At 35.6% G+C, this 21190-nt stretch overlaps 1 protein-coding gene across 1 annotated transcript in view; it reads right to left on the minus strand.

Annotated features, from left to right (window-relative positions):
• The window catches only part of PLCB1 (phospholipase C beta 1), a 411190-nt gene that overhangs the window by 57039 nt on the left and 332961 nt on the right, over positions 1-21190 (minus strand). Inside the window, 4 exon segments of the mRNA XM_039874578.1 lie at positions 18577-18663; positions 20187-20244; positions 20652-20741; positions 20850-20926. Of these exon segments, the coding sequence (XP_039730512.1) occupies positions 18577-18663; positions 20187-20244; positions 20652-20741; positions 20850-20926 (312 nt within the window).

Here is a 21190-nt window from a genome sequence, read left to right on the forward strand (position 1 = left end):
TCTTGATCTATCGATGCTTTAGTGTAGCAGCCATGCAGGTTTTGTGTGTTTCTGGATCAGCTCTAAAAAATCACGATGTAAATTGTATGAGTATTATTATTAATGTACTAAATAGCAAGAGAAAGCATCCTAACATTTAAACAGTGTCTAAGGAAATCCTTTATTGTTCTTGATAGTTTATTTGGCACACTCACTAAGATATTGTTCTTCCACTGAATATTGATTCATCCCCAAAAAAGAAAACCACAACTCTGCCAACCGTTAATAGGTGAAATCTCTTTTTCCCTATTCTTTTATGGAAATCGTTTTTATATAGTAATCTCATGATGAACTAGACTGGACCATAAATTAGAAGTACTCACTAATCTCTTCTCAAATAGATTTCCCCTTATTCCCCAAACCCCCCATTACTATTCCAGATTTCTGCTTCCCTTCAAGTCTGGACTTCCGGAAGGGCATTATTCCTTGCCACCTGTTTATCTCACTCTTATCTGACTCCCACTCCCTCCTTTTCACTGACCCCTCATTATTACTAAGGGCACCAGTGACCTCCTGGTTATAAAAGTCAAAGGACACCTTTCTGTACCACTCAGTCACTGTCGACACTGCAGGTCACTCTCTTCATACTGATGCCTTTTTTTCCCTCTCTTGGCTTCTCTGGCATTCTTGATTTTCCTATGACCTCACAGGTCATCCCTATTCTGTCTCTTTCAGGCTTTTTCTCCTCTACCAGACCTCTTAAAACTAAGAGTTATCTAGAACTACGTCCTGACATCCCTTTTCTTTCCCTCTATATGCCATGCATTTTATCCATGATGCTTAAATTCAATCTATATTTATGATTCTCAGATTTTTTTTTTGTGCATGTAAGCTACACCTGGAGAAAGGGTAAAGACTTCAAATCACTTAATTTTTTTCTATGTGAAATTTCTTCTTCTATAATCACTCTCATAACAGCCTCATGCACTGTAATGATGATAAAACAAATAAATGAACAGAATTTTAGTCAGAAAGCAAGATATACTGTAGTGTCAATTAGAAGTGAAAGACCTTGGCAAGAAACTAAGTACTGTCCCTTATTTGCTATGTAACCTTAGACAAGTCACATCAACTTCTTGGGCTCTGAATTTTAAAGGACACAGGTATGGTTTAATGTAGTTTTAATAAAAGGTTAAATGTGAATTTTGCCAAATGGTGTTTCATTTTCAATGTCTGAGCACCTCCTTACTTGTTTGGAAGTGGTATATAAGGGCAACATTAAAGAGAAAAATTTCCTATGGAAAATAAAACAATTCTGAAAACTATTTACCCCAGCAGTTTTCCATTTTATTTCATTTATTGTCACTTAAAACTTTTAGTAGAGAAAAAAGTGGCCTTGTTAAAATGAATGAGGCAAGTGTTAGCTTAGTATTAGCTATGGGTAGTATCAACAGTGGGAGAGATATTATGTTACAACTGAGAAAATTTTCAGGTAGAAATTGCTGAGTGGGTTAAAAAAATGTTGTCAACGGTAGATTTATGTTTTAGGGGACTTTTCTGTTGCCCCCAAAATATTTTATATGCAGAGCGTGAGAGTTTACAGGTCAGCAAGGCGGCACTGCACCTTTCTGGTAGAGGAAACATAGGAAAAAAGGTTTTAAAAAGGTAATAAATTATATTTCAGCAGAAAGTTTTGTTTCAACTCTGGTAAGCTGCCACAGGAACTCTGCATAAATCCTGGGAAAACCCTACGCCATAACACAGTAAGGTTCGTGCCAGTGGCGTGCTGGTAAATATTGAAAAGGTCATTCCTCTGGGGGTTAGGGGGAGCCTCATTTATAGTGTTTGCTGATTTTCATAGTGTAAATATTCCCACTATGGCCAATTTCAAGCTACCAAGTGATGATCTGGACGAAGAGTTAAGGAAGAGGTAAACAGCAGAACCTCATTATAGTGATCACACAGAAAATAGTCGTAGACTACCTCGAGAGCCCCGATAATAGTAAAATGTCTAAAATAATCAGGTGGTGGTGAGTTCTGGGTATTTTGTTAATCTTTGTTTTTAATATAATTTCTTTAATTGCCAAGTTAATGTAACTTACTGTTAAATAGTGGCTGTGTTTAACAACTGGCTCACGGAATCTCAGAAAAATTAAAAAATAAGTTCCTATGAGCTAGTATGACCAGCTCCAGCTCCCCATTGGTTTGTGCTCAAAGAATAAAGAAAAATTAATATTAAAATATGCTTAAGCAATATTTAATTACAGTTGAGTTTTGAGATGTGAACACTTTGCTTTAGTGTTTTTTAAATTTGTTAATTTCTAGACCTCTATGTTATCTATCAACAGGTAAATTAAAAAGCAGTGATTAAAATCATCAGATGCTAGATCAATAGATGATAGTTTTCTGTAAATTTTTGCAAACTGAGTGTGAGATAGATACCTCCTTCTCTCAGAAAAAAAAAAGAAAAAAGAAAAAGATACTTGCTTATTGAATAACATTTTATGAACTGAACTATGTCCCCTCAAGATTCATATGTTGAAGCCCCAACATATGTGACTGCATTTAGAGATGGGGCCTTTAAGGAGGTAAGTAAGGCTAAATGAGGTCATACAGGTGGGGCCCATATCTGACTGAACTGGTGTCCTTATAAGGAGAGGAATAGACACCAGAGCTCGCTCTCTCTGGGGAGGAATACAGGTCAAAGACTATGTGAGAACTCAGCAAGAAAGTACCCTCTGCAAGCCAAGGAGAGAGGCCTCACAGAAACTGCTACTACTGGCACCTTGATCTTGGACTTCAGCCTGCAGAATTGTGAGAAAATAATTTTCTGTTATTTAGGCTACCCTGTCTGAGATATTTTGTTACAGCAGCCCAGGCAGACTAATACAACATGTAACTAATGTAATTACATGCAATTCCACAGTAGTAACATGATACTTAGATCTCATGCTTTATCACAGCATCATGAGAAATTCCTTCCTGTCTGCTCCTCTGCTTGATAAACTTCTGCTTAATCATATAGGTCAAGGATTACCACCTCTGGGAAGCTCTCCTTGGTTTCTCCAAGTATGTGTTGGCTCTTCCTCCCCTGTAAACAGCTCTCTATTACAATGATGATCATAGTATTTTGTCCCAACACAAATCCTTTGTAGAAAAGTAGAATACAATGAGAAATTAAGATTCAGCATGCTATCTACCTATGCTGCCTATATGTTAGCCACTAGCTACATCTGGCTGTTTACACTTAAGTTTAAATAAAATAAAATAAAAAACTCAATTCCTCAGTTGCATTAGCCACATTTCAAATACTAAATAACCACTTGTATAGGTGGCTGCTGCACTGAACTCTCAGACATGAACCCTTTCCATCACTGCAGAAAGTTTTATTAGACAGAGTTGCACTAGACTATAAGCAATTCAAGGTGGAGGGGAGAAAGTGCATCTTTTGAGGCAGTTATGTTTTCTAAGCACCTAGCCTAGTGCCTGCTATACAGTAGGAATTTAATAAGTATTAGTTGAATTAATAAAAGAAAAAAATTAACACTACTTATTTGTAGCTACTTAAAGCATTCATGGTTCCTTAAAACTACAGAAATAAACATACATATAAATTTATTCTTATTATTGGCAAGTAAAAAACTAAAAGTGAGCAATTTTCATTTTCCCTGGGATGAGAACACCAACATCCATCATTAAGATATAATTATAGACTTCATCTCTCAGGTGTTAATATAGCAATCTATAGTTGTTAATTCAGAAGCACAATATCGATTCTAATTTATTTTTCTAGGTCATCTCTGCTCTATTGTTCTATAAGTGACCCTATGGACTCATTAAATCTTTCAGCATGATATTTATGCGACCCTATTTAATGAGTCCTTCAACACCTTGAATTCTCTGGATCTCATACCTATTATTTTTGTGGCAAACTTCTGAGTTTAATTAATCTTTTTCTTCATGGACTCAAAGGAGATCATAAAAAGGTCATCCAGCTCTGCTTGCAGACAGCCTCTTTGTCGCCACATCTAAAGATATTCAAAGAGACACACAGTACCCTGCGGGAATCTATGGTCATCCCTCAGTATTCCCTGGGGATTGGTACCAGAACCCTTTCCCCTCAAGATACCAAAATCTGTGTGGGGATGCTCAAGTCCCTTATATAAAATGGTGTAGTATTTGCATATAAGCTATGCACATCCTGCCACATACTTTAAATCATCTCTAGATTACCTATTATACCTACTACAATGTAAATGCTATATAAATAGTTGCTATACTATATGGTTTAGTGAATAATGACAAGAAAAAAAGTCATACATCTTCAATACAGACACAACCATGATAGGCCTAAGTATATAGGATATGTCAGCAACACTGTTGACTTTTAAAAAATATTTTTATCTTCACTTGGTTGAATCTGTGGAGGCCGAATGCACAGATACAGAGGGCCAATTATGTTTGCATATTCTTACTTTCAGAAACCTTTCTTTGTTTCTTGTTTAAATCTTTCATAATTTAGCCCAAAGTAGTTCCCTTCACTCTAATTCTATAGCAAAAGGAGAATAGGGTCATCTGTCATATGCTCTGGAGAAACTCCATCCTGTGCTATGACTGAGATTTAATACAATGTAAAAGGAGATGTTTTTCACTCAATATGTTCTTTTAGATTACCTAGTAACCTCAGGGGTAAATACTAGGTAAATATTATTTAAATGAATAAATAAAAACCATGAAAATGATTGCTTATCAAATAAAAATAGACCTTGGTGCAAAACCCAATGTGTACGCTAACTCCTTTCTTGTCTAATTCAGTCCACAACTTTTCAAGTGGGAGAGGTGGGCTTTAGTTAACAAGGATACTGTTCTAGGGCTGGCGAAAGAGAAGGATTTAAGAAGAGAGAGTAGAGAGAGGAGTTGGAGGGAAGACCTCAAGGGAAGGAAACCCATTTAGTCTTTGGTTTGAACTTGGCACCAACAACATAAGCTGAATGGCATGTGAGTAGAGAAGAAGGGAAGGAGGAGGAAAGTCAAAGTTGGGAGGAGGCGAGCATGTCTGTCCTCAATCCTGATGCTTTAGAGCAACCACGGATAGAGAGGGTTGTGTCAAAATCCTTTGAACCCACTCGTGCAGACTGCAGTATGTCTCAGAGTCTACTCCTCTTCTTGGCATTGCTTTCCCACTGGATGTGATAAACATAGAAAACAGCTGCCAGTGTTGGCTTCCTGGAGGTGAGTCCTATTTTCACAGGACTGGAAACCTTCTAACATATAGTCCTGGGAGATGTTCTTCTCCAAGATATTTGGTAAAAACAAGTGATTTTTGAATAACTTGAATATCCTGCTTATGATGTTTAATTTCTCTTGCTGTTGTGACCCGTTTGGGGTCTAAATCTCTGGCAAGATTTGGTTGTGATCTTGTGGAGGCTGGGGTGCACTACTACCAAATGAAACAGTGTTTGGTATATGGGACGAGTGTTTATCCCTTCTAAACACTCAGAGATCTGCATCCTTCAACAGAGAGGCCAGTAGTCTCTCCATTTTACAGATGAGTATACTGAGGCACAGACAGAGTATCCTTAGTGCTTGCCTATCCCTGAAATGTGAGATAGTAATATCACATCCCTGACACCAACATTATAAAATCATGGCTTCAGATATTTACTGAGAAAGCTGAAGGACACAATACACGGGATCCTTAAGGTTTAGTACTTCTTGTCTGACCTTAGTAAAGTTCATTATCTTTTTTGAACCTTAATTCCCTCTAGTGCACATGGTGAGAATAAGAAGATAATACATATAACGTGCTTTGAAGGTGCTTGGCAACATATAGTAAGAGCTCAATAAATGATAGTTGTTATTGCTTTTATTATTTGTCAGTGAAAAAAAAACTTTAATTTCCTTCTATGGCCTTGAATTGCTCTTTATTATTTTAATGTGTGTAGAAACTATGTTTGTTGCTATTTTGAGCTCCCTATTGAAATTGGCATAGCCTAGAATAAAGCAGACACTTAATAAATATTTGGCATAAATTTGTAATTTTCCAATACTATACCATCAGTATTTTTAGAAATTGTCATTTTCTATAAATAAAGGTTCATACATACACAAATGTGCAAATATCCTTTTTTGTTTGTTTTAAGTTTTGCTCTAAATGACTTGTATTTATTAAAAAATAGAAGTTAACAAGGTTAACTTCACTTATCAATTTCTAACTGATAACAAGGAATATATTTATCATCAATGAGGTTTGCGTTCACAAAGTTAAAAGTGTGAAATTTCAAACATTTACATGATGAGTATTCTTGGAATCAGTCCTATAGTATAAAAATCATTCTTTTCTGGCAAATATGTGATGGCCTTTTATTCATTAATTTTGTTTTTAACTGCAGTCTATCAATGGAGATGTTGAAGGTGAGGAAGAAACATTTGAGAAATATTAAACTTGGTACAAAATGTACTTTTTATGTATTGCTATGAAAAAAGAATTTTTATTCTTTTTTAAATACAAAATACTGTTATTTTTTTCTCTTTTTGCAATGAGGCCTATTTTTCCTTGGAACGCGTAAAATAGGTTTATTTTTATGTTGCCTTTTATATGTGGGAAGCTAAGAGTACCCAAGTAACTATGTGATTAAAGATTTTTTTTAATGTACAGGTATTGTGAGAATATCTATCTCTTTTGAAAATAAAAATTTTTGCTTAGCAGGAAGCTCAGTTTATATTCCAAAAGGAATATAAGTTGTAAACCAGCCATCACAAGCCCAATAAAACACAGGACAAAAATGTAACATTTACATCCCTATTGCATTTGTTTTGAAAAACAAAACCCAAGTCATGTTTTCTGAGCTCCAATGTCATTTATTTCCTCTGAGAGAATTGGTAGAATTTTACTGTCATAGGTAGAATTTAATATTCTACCTATGACAGTAAACTTTTCACAGAAACTCTCAAAAGTACCAGGGCAGTAACGAGTATACGAACAAAACAATCCAGTGATGCTTATAATTGGTGATTTAAGAGATAGCCTAAACATTTATAGCCAAATGAAGAAGACATTTTCAAGGTCTCCCTGATGCCTTTCTGGAGAAATCAATATTACTCACCCTTCCTCTGCCCCAACTTCCCAGTTGAGCTTTATCACAAGGTTACTACAGAAACAAGATCGTCACTTTGGGAGGACATGAACAGAATTCATAGCTAAGTTGTGGCTTTGCTCTCAAATGACATTTTCTACCTCTCTCTTCCTAGCATTGCAGTCAGAAGTAGAAAATAAAAATGATGATATCAAAGGCTCGGGATTAAGCCAAAAATTAACATATAACAAAACACCATGAAAGCAGCTAAACACTATTCTTTAAGCTAGGAGGTAGGAATGTACTAGATCCCTGCTTGTTAAATGTGGTCCATGAAAATGTGGCAGCAAGACTGAAAAGAAAGAAAGAGAGAAAGAAATGCATATCTCAGGTTCCATGCAGACCTCTTGAATCAGAATCTGCATTTTCATAGGCTCTTCAGGTAATTGACATACTCATTAAAGTTTAAAAGGCATTGACCTTGAACATTATTGTGTGTGGTAACTGATGTAGATGAAGAGGAAAAATTTACAGCTCTTTCTCAGTAAAGTTGTTTTCATTAATTCTTCAACATGTTTCTAAACTGCACTTCTTCACAGATCAATGTGTTTGAAGACAAAAAACATTGTAAGCCTCACTGTAGAACTCTATGCTCAATACATCAGAATACAAGTTTGCTTTCTTTATAATCACTATAATGCCTCTTTTCTCCCTGAAATGCATACCCATTAGAATGGCACAGGTTAATTTTCTTATTAGCAAAAGGAAAACAATAGATTTCATGATGCGCCTCATCTAGCAAGTTAAAGTTATCTCTACTTTTCAAGTTTCATTTTGCTCCAATCAGCAGCCGTTGGCCCAAGCATCCCTATTAGTGAGGTATTTTTAAGACCTCTTGACTGCAGAGAATCAGGGAATCTTGAGATAAGCCCTTAACTCAAAATATCATATGGGAATAAAATGACTTTTGTTAGATTTTTAAAAGGAGGAGTATGGTAAACTGAGTGGAGTGGGTCAAGAAGACTCTCTGAAAGTTAATTTAATCCCATTGGATTTTAAGATAATAAGATTGTGGACATCAGCGCTGTGAGAAGTAGTAATTTAAAAAATGTTTCAAAAGAAGGAATAATAGTGTGAGTGTAAGAAAGATCAAGGTAAAAAAGGAAGCCAATTTTTCAAAGAGAAATAAAAAGAAGAAAAAGGAAGAAGACAATGTGGAAGAATGGGATTTGCGTCACGAAGAAAGAGAACAATGATGAAGAAATAAGTACCAGAGGAAGGAAAGATGAGGAGTATATTGTGGATGTGGCTGGGAACTAGAGCAGGAAAAAGATGGGGATGTAGAGAAAGAGTGAAGAAAAAAGGAGCAAATCCATGATGCCTGTAAACTGGATGGCCACATGCCACCCTTCTCTCAAAAGCGACCCCTCCCATCCAGTCCTACCTGGCCGGAAGGATGGTGGTCACCACTTGAGAGCTTGAGGGTTGGGGGGAGTAAAGTTGGGGGAAACAGAGGGATCCTCATGGCAAGTTTCCGACAAGAATGAGGAGGAACCGTCCCCCTGTGTGGAAAAAAAGGGAGGCTGTCATTTTTGTGGCAATGAAATTGATTTCTAAGTCATTTGTTGTTTCAAATTATTTGCCTGGGGGCTTTCTTCAAGTGCCTTCTAGAATGGAGATTTAAAACCTCCAACTCCTTTATCTATTCCAATACTTCCTACCACAAATGCAATGGAATTAGCAATTGAATTCTTGGTTCTTCCCTATCCCATGTAGGAACAGTTGTTAAACATGTTTGCAACTATTTCTTCTGAGAAATTCTCCACAAAATCCTACTACTGTCAAGAAACCTGAGAAAAGATTGTATTGAATTAGTGACAGCGTTGAATAATGCAGTCCAATGAGTCTGGACTTAATGGCTTGTACTTTTCCCTCTCAAAGAGAGAGAACTATTTTTTTAATCCATAGAGTTAATTTTGTTAGCCCTCTACATAAGTGACTCATTCAAGAACTATGTATTGAGCACCTACTATGTGCCAGGCATTGTTCTTGGGCACCTAGAACTCACAAGCATCACTGAGCCAAAGAGTCAAAGCCCATGCCTTCATGGAGTGTACATTCTAATGGGAGGGACCAACATCGAATGACACACTTAAGAAAGAAGTAAATGACCTAACAAGATAAGTTAATAAATACTACAAAAAACAGAAAGTAGAGCAGAGTAAAAGGGAGAAGAGATGCCAAGGATGGGAGAGTGGTGCAGGGGGTTCGCAAATTTAAATAACGTGGTCATGGAAAGTCTCTTTGAGAAGACAGATTTGAGCAAAGACTTGAAAGACGGGAGGGAGTTGCCCAAGCAGACCCTTGGGAGATAAGCATTCTGGACAGAAGAAACAGTCCTTGCAATAGCCCAAGATGGGAGGGTCCTGGCTTGTGGGGGCCTTGCAAGGAGCCCAAGATGGCCAGAGCAGAGGGTAGGTCGATGAGGAAACAAAGAGGGTATGCACCAAAGTGGGGTCAGATCATGTTGGACCTTGGAAACTTTTATTCTGAGAGAGATGAGAGTCATGAAAGGGTCCTGATCAGTCCTCGTTTATGTTCTAAAAGGATGACTCTGGCTGCTGTGTTGAAATAGATTGTGTGTCGGTACACATGAAAATGGGAAGACCAGTTAGGAGGTGATTTAGAAATCCAGGTAAGAGATGGTGGTGGTTTTGGCTAGGGTAGTTGTGCTGCAATTGGCATCTTAACAATTATAAATACAGCTTTATAATATTTTGCAAGTCCTAGGGGTTTTTTAGTTCCACCTAAAACAAAGAGCCAGTAATAAATTTAAGAATTGCACAGCTCACTATGTATTTTCCCAAACCTAAGAACTACTTTTTAAAAATATATATAATATGTAAGATTCGAAGAAAAAGGAAAGATAGAAAAACCAAAGCTAGAACACAATATATTTCCTATTACTTAAATGTCACCGAAATATGTCCATGATGTTGGCTACCCTTTTACACACAAATTTCCATATACTAGCATAATTAGATAGGAAAAATCCATTTTAATGCCAAAATGATTAAACACACTAAGCTTTTCTCCAATTGTGTAAAGTCGTTTGTGTGTGATGGTCATAGAGGGTATGTAGTGAAGAATCCATCCAAACTAACAGAAACATCATGAATTTTTCTATCATAGATCATTCATTAGCAAAAGTTAAAACCACTTCTATTGATAAGACTCTTTGAAATATGAAAATATTATTTGAGCCTTTATTTCAGCTGCAAAGACTGCTTTGTTAAAATTGAAGACTATTCTCAGCAAATGGTTATAATAAACACAGAAGACTTGTTGTGTTAATTGATTTTTGAAAATGTCTAAGCAAGACTCCAAGTAGACCTGTTATGTTAATTTGGCCTTAGACATAATACATAGAAAATAGAGAATGTGACTCTTGCTCTTAGAAACAGCTTTTTCCTATTTTGAACTGAAAATTTCTTCAGCATTATTTTTCAGCCCAGTGGTTCTGCATTTGCCTTTTGCAATAGCCTTTTGTCTAGTGTCCACATGCTGCTTCATCAAATATTTCAAAGCATATAAGAAAATCCTTTTTGGGTGTTCTACAGGTAAGTATTTGAGTTTGGTCATCATTCTCCTTAAAATGTTGAAGGCCATAGTAAAATCAGGAAGTGGTTCTCTGAGATCGATTAAATTTTACATTTTCTGCTTTAAAAAATGTTTATGGTATGTGTGTTTGACTATTTCATTATCCCAGTCAAAGCAGGACTTTAAAAACAAACTAGAAATATATTAGGAATAAAATTTCTATTTAGTATTGGCAAAATTATATAAATGATGCACAATGACAGGCACACAGAATAGAAATATAAGTAAACCCAAAACATATTGTGGGTCAGCCATGGTTGTGTGGACATTTTTGTTTATGATGGGTGGGCAGATGAAAGTCAATGGGATTAAAGTCCATCTCATTCTTTTCCTGATGTTAACCTCAGCTCTTGCTGGGAAGATCGAACTCCACCAACACATACACATGGTACTCTAGCAGGTGGTGAGTATTTTCTTTGGATCCCCACTCCCACCACCCAATACACCTATCACCATACTCTTACATTTTCTCATCCTTAGGAAACAAAGTAAGGACAAAAGAGGGGGAGGGAAGTTAATAGGTATTTAAAAAGGGGAAGAATCAATAGCATTCCTGGAAATCTCAGTTCCAATTTTGTTTAAATCTCAAACTCATTTGTCTTACAGAGGCCAGTAGATAATAGAAATCCATAAACCATTCTGGAGAATACCATGTAGGCCTAAGGGGAAGCCACTTCTCAGTTCTAAAGATTTGTTTCCATGTTGACTCACTGTAATCATATAATCTAATTTTAAAGATAAATCAAATGTTTCTTTAAATAAGAACACTTCCAATTTTTCAATAATAGTATGATGGTTTGGAATGTGCCAGCTTGGCTAGACTGAACTACATTTCCCAGAATTCTCTTTCTGTATCTTTCTAGTTACGGTGGGTTTCAAGAACTGGAGGGTTGATGAGGGAGGAGACAGCTATTGTGTAACAAACCTCATTATTGCTGATCTGCTGACTTCTCTTGATGGCATGAAGCAGCAACTGGGCCTGTAATCATTTTCCCTTCTCCATGAATATTTAGTTGTTCTGATTCATAGGCCAAGAGAGTGTGTGTGTATATGTGTATGTTCAGCTCTGTTACAAAGAAGCTCAGCTTCTGCAATTTATTCAAACCTGTCATGATCATCCCTTCTAGACTGCCCACCTGCCAGGATCAGCATTAGATGGGGGAACAGCCTTGTGGAGATTGCACATCCAGGCCCTACAAATGAATGAGCCAATTCCCTGATACACAGATGCGGTGCTCTCTCTCTCTCTCTCTCTCTCTCTCTCTCTCTCTCTCTCTCTCTCTCTCTCTCTCTCTCTCTCTCTCTCTCTCTCTCACTGGTTCTGCTTCTCTAGTTGAACCCAACTGATATAGATGTTAACTAATTCAAACATTTTAGAAACATTATATGAGAATTTTCTATTTCTGGTAATGGCTGATTAGATTATTTGAACCATCCTGCCCTCTGAAAACAAATAAAAAAGCTGGATTTGATATTCAAACTATCTTCTTTAAAAAAACTTATGAATCACAAAAATTTAAAGAATGATCAGGTCCAGACTGCAGGGACATAGAACCCACACAGGTAATAAGCAGGAAAGCCACTTTTGTCCTGAGTGGCTTTCACTAATGCTGGAAATTTTTAATTCATTTTTTGACAACCTCATAGGATAAGGCGAAAACTCAAAGCCTGTGGCTTGCCCAGAATGAGGAATCTCATAGGAAAGCTCTTCTATAATAACCTAGGCATACAAATTGTAGATTTGAAAATTAAAAAGAACTTCTGGAAATAAAATGCAAAAGCCAAAATTAAAAATTCAGTACATAAGTTCGATAGCAATGTAAACTAAAAATTAGCATATTAGAAAAAGGACCAGAAAAAAATTGTCCAAAAAGTAGCACAGAGAGACAAAAAGATAGAAAACACAGAAAAGAATTAAGAGATAGAGAAGATGGAGGGTAAGAAGATCATTTTATATGTAAATAATGTGGTGAAAGGAAATTATTGGAAAATGTGATAGAAGCGATTTTGCTGACACGATAGCTGTTTTTTCAGAACCGATGAAAGTTATCCATGTAGTCCCCTCAAACACATATTTAAACACATTGTAGAAAAACAATATAAAGTATAAGAAAAAACTCCTAACTGCATGCAAAGGCGGAAAAATACAAGTTGTCATAAAAAGGATTACCCTAGGTTAACAGTTAACTTTTCAACAAGAAGTCAGAGGACAGTGAAATATCTTCAATAATAAAAAAGAACTGCCAACCTAAAATTCTATACCTTGTAAAAGTATTACAAAATGAAGGTAAAATAAAGACATTTTCAGTCAAAAATGAAAACAAAAACCCTAAAGAGTTTACCACCAGGACTGTATAAAAAGAACTTCTAAAGAATGAAGAAGATAATGACCCCAAATGAACAGTCTAAGACACAAGAAAGAATGTGCAGCAAATAAGCTTGTGAATATGTATAAATCTAAATGAATACTGACCATATAACACAGAATAATAATGTCTTATGGGTTTAGAAGTCTACAGAATGAAAATAAATTTCAACAATAAGTTCTAGTATTGCCTAGAAGGAGAGTAAACATATCTAAGTTTTGCCTTCAAGAAAATAATAAGAAACTATATATTTTTTAAAAAGGCTTTTTTTTTTTTTGAAAAAATGAAAAGGAAATTTCTTACACAGAGAAAAAAACAAACCACTGGATGGGTCGACCGGGACAATGAGCAAAATGTAGTCAACAAGCAACCAGTTTACACTCTGTGGTCTGGCTTCTATGAGAAGTTCCAATGGGTGCTGGCTGGGGGAATCCACATTTTCCCATAAAGTAGCAAAGAATTAGAGGTGGCAAAAGAATCATGCAAGAAAGCAGCTTTTACTTTAAATGCCCAAGTTACTCTCTTTCTCCTGGAACTCTGGAAAGGCAGGACTAAAATAGCAGCATTTAAGGTTCTGTCTCAGGGCCCAGTGGTAGGTCTGTCTGACAAGACTAACTTCACCCAGAGAAATGAGTCACTCAGCCTGTTACAAAGATGTCAGAGGGGAAATGAGGAAAATCAGGCTATATCTGTCTGGTTGAGGAAAAAAAAAAGAAAAAGCCAACATGATGAAATGTTCTTTGGCTACAAATTAAAATGCCCTAAAGCTTCCTGGAATTCTCTCTTGCTGATGAGCTAAATTAAAACAGAAAACCTCCATTCTAAGAAGCATCAAAGACAAATTAAGTGTCAGAGAAAAAGTACATTACACATTTATCGACTGTTTTATGAGGTTACTGAGACGGTTTATTAAAAAGTCCCCTCAAAAGATGATTCTTCTTGTAGTGAGAGCCTGTAGCTGCAAAGTGATCAATATGCATTGGAGTATTCACAGCAGATTCAGGGCAACTCCTAATTAATGATGTTTGAACATGTTAAAATAAATCCCTTTGAAATGTTCAGGACAAAGGCAGAATGTGCTCTTTATAATGAATCAATTCAGAGTCTAGCATCACTATAAAAGGTGTAGTTTCTCTCCACTGGCAGTTGGGTTCTTGAATTGTTTCTCATACCTTTTGTACAAACCCTTTGGCAAACCCAGGTATGGAAATCCCAAGGGAACGAATTATGACACTAAATTGAAAGACTGCATCCATCTTAAGAATTCTGCAGCTGTAGATTTCATAGAAAGACACACTTTGAACAAAGCTGAAAACAGCATAAACTCAGGGACTGAATCCAATATTTCACTGCTAAGGAATATGCCGCTGAATATTTCTCCAGAATATAGAACTCTACAGAAAAGGAGCTGAGTATTCTCTTTTAAGAGAATTTGTAACTTAATAAATTTTAGTGGGACTTATGGACAGGAATGCACAATGTAATTTTATGTCAAATTGAGGGCCAAAATATTTACCTATTGTATGAGTTGCCTCTAAGGATAATCTACTTCCATTTTCCCCCACACCCTTAAAAATTACATTAAAAAGGTATAGACTTATTGAATCTCTTTTTTAATGGGGGGAAAAAATGGACTTTACATGTGAAAAAGTCCATTGGTGCATGTCACAAAGCGGGACATTCTAAAGTAAACTTTCACATTGTGGCTGGCCAAATTTGGTGCCCTACCGAATATGTACCAGCAGGACAGAAGTTCTTGGTTAACATGGAAATAAAATGGATTTTTAACCTGGTTTTGATTTAGGCACATTGTCCTACAACTGTTCGGTTGCAGGGTGGTAAAAATGTTGGAAACTTGCATTGATCCTTCCAAATCATAAGCGCGTGGTTGAATAAAAGGTTTAAAAATTACACTTTGAATTAATCTTCATATACATCTTGCTCTAAATCTAGCCAAAATGCCTTGCCACAATAGAACTGTTGTTTTTCAGTAATTGGCTTTTAAAATTTCGCTTGTTAAAATTTTTTTATACTTGTTTTTTCACTTTTAAAGGAGTGGTTTGGTTACCAAAGGCTTGGAAAATTATAAAGTGTGACTGGGGTTCAGAACAACTCAAAATAGTAGGAGAAAATAGGAATATAAAAAGAGCTTCTTCCCTGTTTAGGAGAAGGTTAGGAACAATTATTATATTGGTTAGAATAAGTGATAAGAATGAAGAGGAAGTAAATGATTATATTTGACAATATGATGAAAGAAACTGACAAATTGGAAATAATAGGATGCCATGTAGTGTATATTTTTGCTGTAAGCGAAAGAGCCATTATTGGTTTCTAGTTAGAAAACTGCTTACCTCACCTGTAAAATACTTGAAGAAGGAACTCTATTCCCCTTGGTAACCCCTGGCAAAATTCAGCATACTTTCCTCTTCATGAGAAGATTGCAACTGTCTTTAACATTACCTACTATAGTGTCAACTCAATTTCCTTGCTCAACATTTAGTGATGAAAGAGTTCATAAATTTCTAGATGTCATAAAATCACTCTGCTTTCATATTTTTCTGAATGAATAGACTGACTCAGTTCACCTCTTTTATAGATACTGTTCGTCGGTTTCATTTCCTTGAGTTGCTCTTCTTTCTATTATGTTTCCGCTTTTGTTGATTTCCCTTATGTCTATGTCAGGGTTCAAAGGGCATTCCAATACTGAATATGAAGAGGGATTATTTCAAAGCCAGTGCTAATCTATTTCTGGTCCATATTCAACAATTACAGGACTGTGGATGACTGCTATGCTGGTCTTTCATTTGCCTGCATTTGCCTACATTTGCTATCCTGTGCTTTGATCTTTCCTTACATGACCTACACTTGATCTTACTGTTTTACTCCACTATCTATTATTGTTCCTCCTTATCATGGTTATCTCTCTTTATTAGTCATTGTCTCCTACAATATTAATAGTCATAATATCTTATTTTATTATTAAAGTTATGGTTCCAAAGTACAATATTTTAAGCCCTGAAGAACACTCTCAATAAATGCTTTAGTTTGACATGGAACCAACAATCTTCAAGGGCAACCTTCAAATCCAGGCACGATAAGATGGTCAGAAGAACAATCTCATGGATAAAAAGCAAAAGAGAAATCATAGTGGTTGCTATTTACAGTAAAAAAAAAATGAAGGCAATGGAACTACTAAAAATTTATAGAAAAACTTCAGATCTCTTTCCAAGGAGCCAAAAAATATGAAAAATTGCTATAAATATGGTAGTAGCACACATTATTTATTACCTACCCAGTTGCTATCTCTGTTTCTTTGATTAAAAAAAAAATAGTTTAGTTCAGGTACCTCGTGACCATGATGAATTGAAAAGAAGCTGGACTCCCTTTACCTTTTTGAGTGAGTCTTAATTACTCTAAGTCAATCATGAAAATTACATTCTCATGTACATTACTTTAGGAATGGGCATACGACAGAATTCTAGCCAATGAGAGAAAGCCTACTGGGGATATTTAGGATGGAGTTCCTCAATCCTATAAGGGGTTACAAGGTAAAGACATTCCTTTTTTTGCCTTTGAATAGTTTTATGTAGGATTGTGACTCATGGAGCTATGGAAGCCATCTTGCAGCTATTGGTTTACCACCTGGGGATGAAAGGTAACAAATTGAGATGGCATTATTGATGAGGTCGTTGAGTCACCAAATTAACCATTCCTTAAGCTGCAATATCTCTGAACTTCCAGTAACGTGACTTGCTAAATTTTATTATTGTTTAAACCACTTTTAATTGGAATTTCTGTATAGTTGCTGCTGAATGCATCCTGACTGATAAATTGTCCAACAGTTATTAGTTATTAATTGTCTAACAGTTATTAGGGCTTTCTGTATAGTTGCTGCTGAATGCGTCCTGACTGATAAATTGTCCAACAGTTATTAGGGTCTGGTTATATCCAATGAAGCAGTTTAAAAGGTGTTTCAATACCTACAAAAGTTGATTTTAATCATGACGATGACCTGGAGCACTAACATAAAATCTTTATAGGGTTATTTATGCTGACAGTTATGTAATTTAAATACATTCGTGATTGCATTTTATCAATGAGTAAAGTTGCTGGTATTTTTGGACCAAAAACAAAAACAAAGCAAGGTAAAATATTTCCCAAGAGATGTTTTTTAGAAATATAAAATCTTGCTAATGTATAAGCTAAGTATACAATGTCAGTGTTCAAAGTAATGATATATTTTAATTCAGACAGCATGAATTGAAATTGTAAGTATTTCAATATATCGCCTTGGACTGATTATTAAGGTGTTTCTTAAATTTCAGTCAAACCTGCATCTTCTGCTTCAAACATTTGAGCATTTTTAAACAATCAATCCAAATGGAAAGTACAGCAAATTCTAAAAATATGTTAAAATTTACTACACTTTAATAATTCATAATAAACCTGATAGGGTGACTAAGAATATTTAAATTGTACATGTATTTGAAAAACATAAAAGTTAGCATATCTAAGTAATAACTCTTAGATTTTCATTACTGCTTAAGAATCTATATTGCCAAGCCTAAAACTATAGGAGTCAAAAATATTAAATAAATGTCCTAGCTAATAAACATGAAAGAAGAGCAGAAATAACCACAAAAATATGTTTAGCATCAGCCTATAAGAAGTTTATAAGAAGTTAATCAATAAATGGACCATAATAAAACAAAACTAACACTTTTGAGCTTTGTGGGTTTAAAAAGTACTTTTTTGGAATAACAGTACCTTTTAAAGTAGATTTGAAAGTGCAGATTAAAGGACAGGCAAGTAAAGAGCACATTTTTCACAAACAAAAAAATATTCCTTGATAAATCAAAATGGATGGAATGTTCTAAAACTGAGATGCTATTTGCTGACTTAAAAGTGTTTGATTTATAGATATTCAGTTCATTTAAAGTTACTATTCATGAAACACTGATTTTGTCCAAAAAATAAGCACAAGTAATTTTAAAGTGGAGCCCCAATAAACTATTATTATAGGAGAAAAAAAGATTTTTTCCCCTGATTTATGAGAATATTTTGTTCGATAAAAACCAGAATCATATTGATACAGGACATCCTCTGCTGGATGAAGACTGCCATTACAATATTACATCAGATATTTAAAGCTGAAGAGGCTTAGCTAATTTCTCTAATTCTCCCTATCTTGTCAAGGGAGAGGGGCCGGGATGCTTTAAAAATACTTATGCCTGAACTACACCCCAGACCAATTAAAACCAAATCTCCGGAGCTGGGTTCTGTGTATATGCAGTTTTTAAACCTCACCAGTTTGTGACAAAGGCTTACTGAGTATTGCTAATAAAGGTTTTTCACCATCATTGAGAAAGATACATGAGTTTCACACGTGAGAACTGATCTGTGATTGTGTGCAAGGTACATGAAATAGAGAGGAGTTATTCAAATGAATGAAAAGAAAATGAAATTACTGTGTATTATCATCCAGTTTAGTTTACCTTGGGCTTTTCGTCCAGGATCTGCTGACGTATCTCCTTGTGTTTCTCTACAAGTTTTTCTTGCCTTTTACTTTGTGCCTCTTCTAACTATAAGAAAGTTACAAAGAAAGTTATCTGCATCCAAATGTTCAAGTGAATATTTTCAGAAAAAATTGAAAGCTGTTCAGATCTATGGCATACATTTAATTATTTCATACTCTGGTCAAAAACTGCCCTTACAGGTGTAGAAGACTGTTGGTAAGGGTTGGAGCTAGCTGATGAGTACACAGGAGTGAGGGTGGGGTGATCAATGGTTTATACTATTTATACTTTTTTGTTAATATTTGAAAATTTCCATATAACAATTAAATTTTTTAAAATAAAAAATAAAATGGCCTTTGGAGATTGTCATCTTTCTCTGCCATTGATGACAACTAACAATTCTTTTGGGGAATCTCCCATTGACATCATATTTCTGGGCTTCTGACTTTGGAAATGATTCCTGACGTCACTCTTGTTTTTTTCCTTTCTTCTTTTTTTTCTTTTCTTTCTTTCTTTCTTTCTTTTTTTTTTTAAATTTGAAGATCTAATTGGCTTTATTTAGTGATTCATGAATTGGGCAGCATCCCACGTAGCAACTAGAAGGGCACTCACTCGTGATGTCTATCTCTAAGTGAACCTTTTTATATACAGGTTTGCAATTAAACTTGCAGGAACATTGATTATGGAGTGCCTGCTCTGCGAAGCAGCTCTTCTCAGTGCTGGTAATAAACAGGTACAAGGAGGAATGGCATTTCCCTCCAGAGGCATACCGTGCTTGTCAAAGGTTCCCACAGGCTTTGCAAAGGGGAGAGGGTGTAACTGTATTAAAAAGAAATAACAGATAAGAAGAGATAAAATACTGCCATTTGCAACAACATGGATGGATCTCGAGATAATCCTGCTAAGCAAAATAAGCCAGACAGAAAAAGTTGAAAACCACATGATATCACTTATATGTGGGATATAAACCTAAAAGCAACAAACAGGGCAAACAAATAGAGACTCATGGACATGAACAGTAGACTAGAGGTTACCAGAGGGAAGTGGGGAGAGGGGAGGTAGATGGGATGAAAAGAGTCAAAGATGTGGTGATAGAAAGAAATTTAACTATGGGAGGAGAACACGCAATGCAATATATATATGACTTACTGTTGAATTGTACACTTGAAACTTATTGGATTTCATTAACCAATGTCACCATAATAAATAAAAATCAATTAAAAAAAAAAAGAAACAAGCCCCAAATGGAGTCACTTTTGTTAAGCCCCACCAAACCTAATTGCAATTTCAGCCTCTCCCAAGAATGGAGTTTTAAACCAATCAGTCTGGAATTTCCACCTTCAACACTAGCAGGTAATCCACCTGATAAAACCCACTGCCTTCCCCTAAGGGAAGGTAACTTTGCCTGTAATAATCACCTCTATAACTTCTGTGTCCCATCTGCCTGCCTATAAACCTTCCACTTTGTACAACTCTTCAGAGCAACTTTCTATTTACTAGATAGGATGCTGCCTAGTTCATGAATTGCTGAATAAAGCCAATTGATCTTTAAATTTACTCTTAATTTTTGTTCTTTAACAACCACGTACCCTCTTGATGTACTGCACCACCTCCTGGATGTACGACCGGATCATCTCCGTCTTTTCCCTAAAAGCAAATGACATCAACAGGCATCAACAAATATAAGAATCTCAGAATTCCAGATGAAAGTTTACAGAACTCTCAACATTCTTATTACTGCTGCAAGGAAGGTACAATACACCAGCTCTGGACAAAGGTCAGGTTCCACCCAAAAGCAAACTGTTTTCACTAAATGCTAAGAAGGCTGCCTGACATTAGAAGTGAGTATTTTGCTTTGTCCTAAGGGACATTCTTTACTCTGTCTTTATATAAAAGGTCCTTTTTTGAGTTCCACATTGAAAACCTTACAAAAGGGATCTTTTGAAAGGTTAATTTAGGAGAAATTTCACAGATGGGGCTTTATGGTTAAGAAAGATGCAGAATAAAATTAATCCTCAGGTAAAGGTGGAGGAGAAGGAGTTCTTTCTCCTTACTCTTCCATCTGGCTTTTGTCTTTGGATTTAGCTTCTGTTATCTTCTCCTGCCTCTTCTTATCCATTTTCTTCTTTAATTCCTTCTTCTCTCTGAAGTCAAAATGGAAGTAAAAGGGAAAAAAAGGCAAATCAAAAGTGTGTAGTTGTGTTTAATACATTTATATACACAAGTCCATTGTAATGAGAATTGAGGCTTACTTCTCACAGATTTCTTTAAGCTTCTTTAACTGATTGTTCTGACATTCTTCAGCAACATCCGTCAGTTTTTGAATAAGCTGGAGAAAAAAAATGCCAGTGTTCTGTTTTATATTATCATAAACAAATCACCCCTCCCTATGTTCCCCTAAACAACAGTATCTGTAGTTAGAAAATCTGTCACTGATGTTTAGCAATAGTTGGAATTGCCAGACATCTAACATAGGCGATGTCGACATAATTTAAAAACATATTATTTAGGTTTTAATATAAAATTCTTCTTCTTATCTCTTTTTAATTAAACAGGATTCCTTAGATTATTGAGTTAGTTACTGCAGCTTGGC

Source organism: Pteropus medius, unplaced genomic scaffold, assembly GCF_902729225.1.
Source record: "Pteropus medius unplaced genomic scaffold, Ma_sr-lr_union100, whole genome shotgun sequence".
NCBI lineage: Eukaryota > Metazoa > Chordata > Mammalia > Chiroptera > Pteropodidae > Pteropus > Pteropus medius.